This window comes from Odocoileus virginianus, chromosome 6 (genome assembly GCF_023699985.2).
Source record: "Odocoileus virginianus isolate 20LAN1187 ecotype Illinois chromosome 6, Ovbor_1.2, whole genome shotgun sequence".
Lineage (NCBI taxonomy): Eukaryota > Metazoa > Chordata > Mammalia > Artiodactyla > Cervidae > Odocoileus > Odocoileus virginianus.
In genome coordinates this window covers 50124503-50134985 of record NC_069679.1, presented here as the reverse complement: position 1 = coordinate 50134985, position 10483 = coordinate 50124503, and the positions used below count along the sequence as shown (strand labels likewise).

Below are 10483 nucleotides of genomic sequence, written 5' to 3'. Positions count from 1 at the left end.
CTAATGAGCTAGAGGGAGGATTCCACAATGGCACTTGAAGTAGTAATGTCCACATGGTAGAAGCTCCCCAGAATGGCTGCTACCAGTGTCTGTGTTCCTAGGGTGACCTGCGATTACCTCCTGCCTCTCCCGGGCAATCTCCAAAATCAGCAGGTATGCCTGACCTGGGCTTCTCTCAGATCACAGCTTCTGCCCTGAATCTTGGAGCATGTGAGATTTTGTGTACATCATTTAATGGTGAAATCTCTATTTCTGTTAGCCCTCTGTGACTCCCAAAAGTAAGCCCCACCAGTCTTCTAAGCCATGTGCTCTGGGGCGTGCTTTCCTGGTGCAGATACAACTATACAGGCCAGTGACCTCTTTATGTAAATAATTGGTGGGATTGATGAGATGTGTATTTATCACTGAGATTTTTTCAGATGTCTCCATTTCCAACAAAAGCTAAATCATACAGGTTTGATTGAATTATCCACCAGAGAGAATTTTACCTTACAAAGGGAACAGACCTTTTCTGATTTCTGCAACTCTGAGTACAACTGCAAAGAACACATCAAGGGGGGTTTGAAAGTTACCCAGAAACTGCTGAATGGAGCAGCTGCTTTCTGCTAAATGTCTCTACCTCAGTGTTGCTTAATTTTGAACTCAAGTTAAGGATTATAGAAATATACTTGATGCCTTCTAGCTGACACTATAACCAACCCTTGAGGGGCAAAAGGAACATAGGGTAATGCTGCTTTGATTCATGAAACGGGAATAGTTGTAAAGACCAAAAATGACAGTGAATATTTGTGTAGAACAAAAATGATAGAGTTGAGCTTGTGGGAAATCACAGCCACTTACCTGCTGTGACTTCATTCAATTAAAAGGGATGCACCTTCTGCTGTCCAATAGTAAAAATGAAACTGACTTCTATTTGTAGAGGTCATAATTCAGGCGTCCATCAAGGATGCAAAACAGCCTGTGTCCTGAAAAGAGGTTTATGACTTTGCCAAAAAACCATTTTGGATTCATTAGCAGTTAGTTGAAATAACAGATTCCGTGACATTGCCAGTTCCTGCCAAATGTATGTCAGGTGCCAAATGTACAAGACCCTTATGTTTATACAGACACTTGTGAGAATGTTAGAACCTTTCATTGAGACCCAATCTTGTATGTGAACCTAGTCTTAGATACATATGGGAATCTGCAAAATAAAATTCATAGTTGCCTTCTCTTTAATCCTAAAGAGAATCCTAATCTCTTTAATCCTAAACTTGTAATACTGAGAATCCTTTCCTAACAATACATAATGTGAGGCTCGAATTGGGTTTCGAAATGTTTAAAAAAGTAAATTGGTTTGCTTTTTTTTTTTTTAAACAAAGTGTTTAAAATTGGCAAGGGGCAAATAACTTTGTCTTCAGCTATGTATGTGAAAAGTAATCTTTCTCCCAGTAATCTTTTAGCACTTAAAAACAATGTCTTTAAACCATTTTATATTTAGCTTTGTAACCTATCTTTAGCAACTAAAGTCAGAGTATAGTACATTCTGTGGACAAAGCTGACTGCTTAAAAAAAATTAAGTTTAGAGATATATAACTTTAAAGTATGCTTATATCAACCTAATTGTCCTTTATTTTGGCTCATCTAATTTACAAACATGATTTCTGAAGTTAAACAGTATTTGTAATGGCAATGTCCAAAGCAATTTTGGCTGAGTGAAGTGCTATTTGTTGAACAAAAATGTAGTTGTTTGTGCAAGTTTAAACATTTCATAAGGCCAGCTGAGTTCCTTTCAACCTACTTACAAAATAATTATTGGCAAATGAAATGGGCTGAGGGGTAGAGACAAGACATTTCAAGCTTCTGAGATTTATAAAACCAAATTCTTCAGCCATCGAAAGTAAAATCAAAAGGTCACAGACAATTAAAAGGTACAGGTTTAAATCTCAGGATTAAAAAAAGTTCCGACAAGAAGAATATTTACAATGGAACAATGAGGAAAATGTTTCATTACAGTCAGAAACACGGAAAATATGCTGTTGAAAATTGTTGGCTCTGAAATAAATAAAATCCAGACTGAGACTATTGAAAATATCAAAGTGATCTATGTGCCAACTCTATCTTGTTCTGTTGTTATAAAGATAATCCATTATTGAATATAATGCTGTTCTGGTTAACTTATCAAAGACATTTTCCACTTGCAAGCTGTTGTTTACCATATGCTATATATTCTTCTCTTAACAATTTTAGTACACTTCCATCAGAGAACCATAGGCAGAGAGAGAAGGATATTGAAACATATTTTAACTCCCTAACCAGGGTACAAATCCCTTCCAACCTAGTCATTGGACTCGCTCATAATTGATGCTCAGTAGAACTGAGGTTTTTTTTTTTGGATGGCAAAATAATAGATTAAAAAATACTTGGGAGATGTTTGTAGCCTGTTAGGTGAAAGAAAGCATTCTTGTGCGCTGGCTGCCTAGACTGAAACCCGTTAGTGATGGAGCTCACCACCTTGCAAGGAAACCCATTCTCTCAATGGGTAGCTTGACAATTAGGAAGGTATGTACTAAACTGAGCTTTGTACCAACAGACCCTGGATTTGTCTTTTAGAATATTCCTACTCCATCTTCATTAGCTTAGTTTTCTGAAGCTTACTTTTCTGTGTCCTGTATGGTTTCTTCTCCATGTGGCAATCTCATTTCACCTCTATTTCTACTATCCTTTAATGCCGTAAGGGGTTTTAAAAATTCGTATTGATTGAATGAGCTTAACTATTAAATATTAAATTTTGCCCTTAAAACAGCATTTTCAAATGATGATATTCAGAAAACAAGAGTTATAGCATTCAATTGGATTCAATTTGCGATTACCCCTTTGTAATTAGACTAGCATTGACTAACAACAGATATTTAGGGGAGAAAATAGGATAGAACATCTAATCTTGCCAACACTGTATATATTTGAGGGGAGGGGGCATGATAAATTTTTATAATGAAATGCATGTGCTCTAAGACAATGAACTTGGTGTTTTAAAGTACTGAGGTCTAGTAATTTAAAAGCCATGGGATTAATTTTAGGTCATGTTTTAGAAATAATGTTACAATCTAAGCATCTTGTTGGTAAGAAATAACTGCTGTCCTGAATGAATAAAACAAGGGACTGACTCAAATATGTTAAATTTTTTTCTAGTGGTTATATATTTGGCACCTTTAGAGGCGCTCTAACTAACACATCCAGGATAATTTCATTTCAGGAGACTTTGTGAAGTCTCCAGAATGGCGCCTCCACTCCCACATCCATGCAAGAACACAAAGCCGAGGGGTACAACTAAAAAAAGAGACTGTTTTATTGTGACATTTATGACATGGACCCCTTATTGACAGGAATGACCGAGGGTAGTCTTGGCATATTGCACAGGTGTGATGAAGGATGCACTGGTGATCCTCTGGCTGCTGAGGCTGCTTCCTGGTCCTTCCAGACCTCCGTGCACGCGTGGGCCAGTCACAGAAATTTCCTTACCACTTGGTGTATACATTTAAGAAGTCTTTGGTCTTAATAAGCACCATTACAAACCCTCACATTAAGGGCATTATTATTCTAGTTTATAAATGTTTCAATGATAAAAAATAGCACGATTACAGTATACACACACTTAATTTACATGTAAGGTATTATACTCATAACTGAGATAAGCTACTGCACTAACTTTGGTTGATTGAAAAAAATTAATGAAGTATTTGAACTGAATACTTGTAATTTGGTTTCTAAGTTGTGTAAATATTACAGTGCATTTATAAATCTAGTTTGAGAATTTACTAGCACCAAATAGATATTATAAATGGCCAACCTAATACTTGCATTTGGAGAAGCAAAGTTTTACAATTTGAAAAAACAGAACAGTCCATCGATTGAAAGCACATTCCGGTACGTCTGCTAGAAGGATGGCATGTCAGCATGAATGGCCAACCCCCAGTGGAAATACATGTCCCAGTTTTCAAGAATCAACACATATGACAAGGTAGCTTAGCTACATACATGAGAAGCCTGAGAAAGTGGTTGTTTTGAACTAGGGTAGTCACCTGTACCTTGCTTTTGTAATACAAGAATAGTGCTTATTTATAGAAATTTACGTGGTGAAAGACTGTACCTATAATATGAAGATTCTGATTGGGGGAAAAATTCAGTTCTACCTATCTATCTTGGTTTTTTAATTATTTGGTCTCTGGATGGTGAATTAATGAAGCAAAATCTGAATTTTCATCTTCAGATTATCACCCAGTTCACCACTGAGGTAGTCTTTGTCATATTTATCTTCTAGCTGATTAAGTTCTTTCTTTTTATAAAGTGGAGTACTACTGATTTGTAATGAATAGGTTCCAGCCACTGGCTTCTTCTTTGTGAAGTGGAGGTAGCTGATCCCTTCCTTTTGGTTGATTTTAAAGAAGCCGTTTTCATTTCCAGATTCAATCAAGTATCTGTTGTGATTCGTCAGAGTCGTGAGGGCCGGAAGGAGTTCTAGGATTCGGACCTTGTTACTGATGTGGGAAATATTGAAAGCGAACATGGCTGTCTTCTCAACATCCCAACTTGCAAGACTCACATTGGCTTCTATCTCAGGTTGATCCTGGAAAGACAATGTGTGAATGTAAAAGGTAAATATGCCACTTACTAAAGAAAAAGTGACTCAAGTCTCACTCAGATACAACTTTCTTCTCATGTTGCATATACTCTGTTGAAAATGAATATTCATAAAATACTGTTTAAGCCACAACTGTTACATTAGCACATATTTATCATACTAAACATGCCACGAAGGAAGCGGAAATCACTTGTATTTGGTCTTCTATTACAGTGGGTCTCAAAGTGTCCCCCAGCCAACAGCATCAGCATCATCTGGGCATCTGTTAGAGATGGAAGTTCTTGGTGCCACCCGAGACCTACTGAATCCAAAACCCTGGGGATATTTCCCAGAAATCCATTTTAACAGGTCTTCCAGATGATTCAGATGCATACTCAAGTTTGAGAATGACTGTTTTCATATATTATTTTCTTTCCAAAGACTTATCTCATTTCCCAAACCACAACGGATGGGTTGCAGCACCAATGCTAAGAAAGAACCAGTTTATTTCCATTTTGTTCACTGACGCAAAACCATCTCACCAAAGGACACAACTATGAACCTACTTCCTGGCTCTGATGATCTGCTAATATTCAATGCTTTTCACCTGGCTTCTTGCTTGCCTCTCTGGGACCACATGTGCTGGTTCTCCGGGCCCGCAGCCAGAGGTCTGAGTATCTGCATTTCTGAGTTGACTGAAAGGCTGCAGCAGCCGTGGGCAAAGAAAACCAGGCTGCTTGAGCTCCATGTTGTTTTTGTCTAGAATCCAAGTTCCCTCACACTCCACATGGCTCTTTCGGTAGAGAAGCCTCTAGCTTTCAGAACTTGGCATCCTTGTGTACGGAGCACTATGTCACTTCACTACCCTGCCCACTTGCTCTCCTGGATCTCAGACCTTGTCCTTTCATCAGACTTTGGGCGGGTGTTTAACTTTCTTTTTGGCGAGACAGAGGAAATGAGCAAGTATGTGAATACCTTTGAATGGCCACTCCCTAAAAGCAGCAAGAAACTCCAGAGAGCCCCACAGACTTGTAAAATGCAGCCTAGAGCTCAGGGAATGTCTGGATTTTCTCCCTAGGGAGCGTTTTCATACTGTGGAGCATCCTTGGAGGAAAGCACAGGAACCTGGAGGGCCTTCCTGCAGTAGGAGGCCCCAGGAGAAGCCACCTTCTCACCCACCTCAATGTTGGAGGCATCTGTTTCATTTGCGCTCCTCCGCTTCCTGCCGCGTTTGGGGTAGCCGTTGATCTTGCACTCATAACAAGCCTCTGGGGAGAGTGAGTTGTCATCCATTTCACTGCTGGCAGGTGGCTCTGGGTTTCCCCGGCCCATGCCCATTCCAGAAACACAGTGCCTGTGGTGGAAGGGGCGTGGAGATAGTTTTCATTACAATTGGGAGATGGAGGAGGAGCAAGAGTTCTGGTGAAACCCGGATCCTGCCTGGTGACATTCAGCCCTTGCTTACATGTCCACTGGATGATGGGCTGGTGCTGAGAACCACACTGAAGCCCTCTGTGTTTGGTCTTGAATTCTCAGTTCCCTGAGTTGATTGATTTCTTTTTACTGTCTCTCAAGGCCCTATTTTGCATATTTACTTGCCCCTTTATTTCCCAAACGTAATGTGGCAGGTGTTTTGCCGAACTGGTGGAGAGGAGACAAGGAGTGTGGAAACAAGAGAAGAGCGGAAGATGAGGGGGAGACCATGTGACTTGGGGGGCTGAATAAAAATTGCCTTCTTCTTATAAAATAGGCTCCACAGGAGCGAGAAAGGTATGTGACGTCAGTGTTCAGTTCCTTGCCCTCTTCCTGTTTAACTGATACCATTACAGCCACCTCCAATTCCACCACTCCAGCTTCTCAGCAATCTCTCCTATTATCAGACCTCTCACTTTGGCTCCTGAAGATAGAAAGAAAGCTCTAGGTAATAACTTAGGTTGATTTGGAAATATATTGTGAAGATATGCAGTGTATTAAATACATGTATCAGAGCTTGCCCAACTGTGGGAACTTGTTTCAAGTCATTCAAAACCACTAGGTCCACTGGCTCTGACTAATGTGAGGCTGGATAAACAAACCCATGCCCAAGAGAGAACTAGTTCAGCTGTTTTTCTTTGCCTTTCAGTTTTTAAAGCCAAGTTATGGAAGGAGGCTTGCATGTCTCACAAGTACCTTGTTTTGTTATTCTGCTTACTATTTCATAGGTCACTTGGAATGTATTTATCAGGCTCCTCTTTCAAAATGTTTTGAAATATCTGAATGATCTTAAAAGAATCTTTATATTAGGATAGGGTTGTCCACTCTAGTGATTCACAGAGGAGCCCAAACTGTTATAAATGGGTGAATTTCTATTAATGGGTCTACTAATAGGTCATAATGTAGGCTAAATACTATCTATTTCTCTCGTATTAGTTGATCTGTTTTTTATAACTCATTTTCCTTTATGCCCTTAAGATTCAAAATACAATGCCATTAACTTTTTTTTTTTAAATTTTGCAGCAATTTATAGGTTTCTAGTATTTTCTGAAGGCTTCCCTGGTGGCTCAGAGGGTAAAGGAATCCTGCTGAGCACAACACATTTCCTTTCCTCATCCTTTAATTGTGTACCATGAAATGTGTAGAAATAATATGGATGAAATGATAAGTGCTCATTCTTTGTGTGTGTGCATTCACATAATTATGAAATTGTTGGAAGAAAACCCCAAATTCACAGGCTTTGGTTCCTTTCTCAGAACTCCCAGTATTTTTATATGCCTGGAACACCACTTACAAGAAGTGTGACTATAAAGTCCCACTGGCCAGAAGCCAGTTTGGAGTGTCACAATTTTTGCTGGGAAAATGATTCTGGCATTAAATTTATAAAGAATGAGTCTACTGAGAGCCAGACACAAACATCTGGGAATTTGAGTCCTATTGCTGGCATTCTGTGTGCTTCCCATGAAACATTCCTTTACCTTCTACACACCCCAAAATGAATCACTTGATGTTTCTGTGTCAAAAAACCAAAGACCACAAAATTAACAATTTGATATATACACGTATGTGTGTGTTGTGGACTATGTGACTTTGTGTTGGGAGGAGTATATATAAGTGTGTGCATTGGTATATGTGTGTGTGTGTGTATTTAATGTCTCTGTGTTCCTAATTAAAAAGTTAAAATGTGAGCTCCTTCACAGGATAGCCAAATCTAAGACAGTCAAGTCCAGACTAATTCAGCTGGGAAGAAGACCTAAACTTTGAAAATGTAACAGTAAATTTATATTACTAAACAGAGTAAAAATATATCTTCCCTGCCCCAACTCTCACAATACAATGTGGTATGCTACCTGGAAAATATAATAATTATTTTAACTCTTAAAGTTCTTTTGCAACTTTTAATGTAAATTTAAGTCTAAAATATAAAATATACTTTGAAACTCTAAAGGACTTCCCAAAAGATATCTTTATGATTTATCCTAACAGGAGCTACATGAAGGCATTTTAAGTCAAGACAGAATCCTGTTTGCCCCAGGAGAAGGTTGCATCAGCAGTGTGCAGTCTGAGTCCAGCTCTGTCATGGATCACAGTCCCTGTGTTTCCTGAGAAATGACTTGCCTTCCAACAAGAAGTGAGGATCAAGAGAAGGAGATAGATAAGCAATATCTTGAGGTATTTACAATGTCATTTCATTATTTTGTTCGATGTTCTATGACTTTCCAGAAATCTAGATGTCCCCCTTCAGATAAAATAACCTAAAACCTTTGCAGAGCTAACTGGAATTAACTCAAGGATTATAAAAAGCATGGTTCAATGCTACTAGGACAGGTCATTTTGAGTTCAATATACTTAATTATACTATGAATGAGAAAGCCTCCAACCATGACCAGCATTGCTTACCCTTGGCCTATTCGGAAGTAGCCAGGTGGACAGGCACACAGGTAGCCGCCCTCAGTATTGGAACAGCCATAACTGCAGGGGGCCTGAGCAGAGCCACATTCATTGATGTCTTGGCAACCTCCACTGAACTGTTCGTATTGGAAGCCCGCAGGACACATGCACTTGTAGCTCCCCAGGGTGTTGTGACAGGAGGCTCCTCCACAGATGTGAGCACTGAGGCATTCATTTTCATCTGCAAGGAAAACCAGAAGACACCACATATGTGATATTGGGCAGAGGTTTCTATGGAGGAGGCTGGGTCAGGCCACTCTGACCCTGTGCTGGCCAGCGGGCCCTCACCATGGCTCTTGGGAAGGGAAGGCAGGCGGAAGTGACTGAGGTGGGAAAAAGAATAAGAGAGAAAGATGTGGAGACAGATGTGGCCTCTCACCATATGGTGAGCAAACGTGGTCTCCGAGGTCAAGTGCACCACGCAGTGTGTTGGAGGATGGCATTCTGAGGACCAGCAGACTCCAGTCCTCATCTGAAGCCGATGGCAGTGTGTTCTGCTCTACAGGAGCATCCGGTGAAGAATGCAGGGGTGGTTCACAGCCAAGGTTCAGGGGTCAGGGTGAGAGGGCAGGGAGCTGTTCTCTGTACCTTTGCTTCAGAAGTGCCCAGCAACGGGATGACTATCTGTACAGCAAAGATGAGCCATATTCCTGGAGGCTGCTTTCCTACTCCTCCTTTTTCAGCATGAATAGGGCTGGCAAGGGCTGACATCCTGCAGGAAGTGGCCCGCCTGCCTGGACTTCCTTTTCAAAAGTCTATAAAAGCCCGCAGGTGCTTGCTCAGGGGATGAATGGTGCTTTCTGGTATGTCTGCTCCCATCTCTGAATGGCCCTCCTTATCTAAACCATCCTCCTGCCCAGAGCATCTGGGCTGTGTCTAAAGCTAAGTACAGTTGGAAGAGATTCAGTGCAGACTTCATGGACACTAACTGGGGAAAACCCACAAGAGACACAGATGCTGTGGAATGGGCTACCCACAGGGACCAGCCAAGTCTGATGGTAATACATAGGAAAAAGAACTCTAACTTTCACAAATTAATTCAAAGGGAAAAAACCCTCAAATTTCTTATTATCTCTGATTTATACTTTTTCGAAACTTCCAGTATATTTTTATAGATCTGCCATTGTAGGGCAGCACAGAAGTTTGCTGGTAAGACATTTCTTAACTGCTATAGCCCATTTTCAGGCTTATGTCCACTTGAATGCATGTAGATTGACCTTCTCCTCACTTAGCAAATATCTATTTCCAATGGAAAAGAGGAGGAAGGCAATTTAGTAACACTTAACACTTAATGGTGCCTACTGTGTGATAGGATACTAGGTTGTTGTTCAGTCACTAAGTCGTGTCCAACTCTTTGTGACCCCATGAACTGCAGCATGCCAGGGTTCCCTATCCTTCACTATCTCCTGTAGTTTGCTCACTCTCATGTCCATTGAGTCAGTGATGCCATCCAACCATATCATCTGTCACCCTCTTCTCCTCCCGCCTTCAATCTTTCCCAGAGTCAGAGTCTTTTCCAGTAAGTCAGCTCTTTACATCAGGTAGCCAAAATATTGGAGCTTCAGCTTCAACCTCAGACCTTCCAATGAATATTCAGGGTTGATTTTCTTTAGGATGGACTGGCTTGATCTCCGTGCAGTCCAAGGGACTCCCAAGAGTCTTCTCCAGCACCATGGTTCGAAAGCATCAATTCTTCAGAGCTCAGCCTTCTTTATGGTCCAACTCTCACATTGTGTACATGACTACTGGGAAAACCATAGCTTTGACTATGCGGACCTTTGTTGGCAAAGTGATGTCTCTGTTTCTTAATATGCTATCTAGGTTTGTCATAGCTTTTCTTCCAAGGAGCAATTGTCTTTTAACTAGGTACTTCATTTGCTTAATGTGCTTCACAGTCATGGAGGTAGGTATTAAAATCCTTATTTCCCAGATGAAGAAAGTGAGACTCAGAAAGCCCCT

General features: G+C 40.5%; 1 protein-coding gene and 1 long non-coding RNA gene across 2 annotated transcripts in view; one reads left to right on the top strand and one right to left on the bottom strand.

Annotated features, from left to right (window-relative positions):
- Positions 1 to 3304: 3304 nt before the first annotated feature.
- Positions 3305 to 10483, bottom strand: part of FBN1 (fibrillin 1) — a 257163-nt gene continuing 249984 nt past the window's right edge. The window contains exons 64-66 of the mRNA XM_020888719.2: positions 8474 to 8705; positions 5780 to 5954; positions 3305 to 4606 (exon numbers count right to left, since the gene is read on the bottom strand). Coding sequence (XP_020744378.1) covers positions 4217 to 4606; positions 5780 to 5954; positions 8474 to 8705 — 797 coding nt within the window. The 3' untranslated portion in view covers positions 3305 to 4216. The remainder of the gene's footprint in view (positions 4607 to 5779; positions 5955 to 8473; positions 8706 to 10483) is intronic.
- Positions 4549 to 10483, top strand: part of LOC110134318 (uncharacterized) — a 44073-nt gene continuing 38138 nt past the window's right edge. The window contains exons 1-3 of the long non-coding RNA XR_002313015.2: positions 4549 to 4634; positions 6229 to 6370; positions 8060 to 8245. This is a non-coding gene — a long non-coding RNA (uncharacterized lncRNA). The remainder of the gene's footprint in view (positions 4635 to 6228; positions 6371 to 8059; positions 8246 to 10483) is intronic.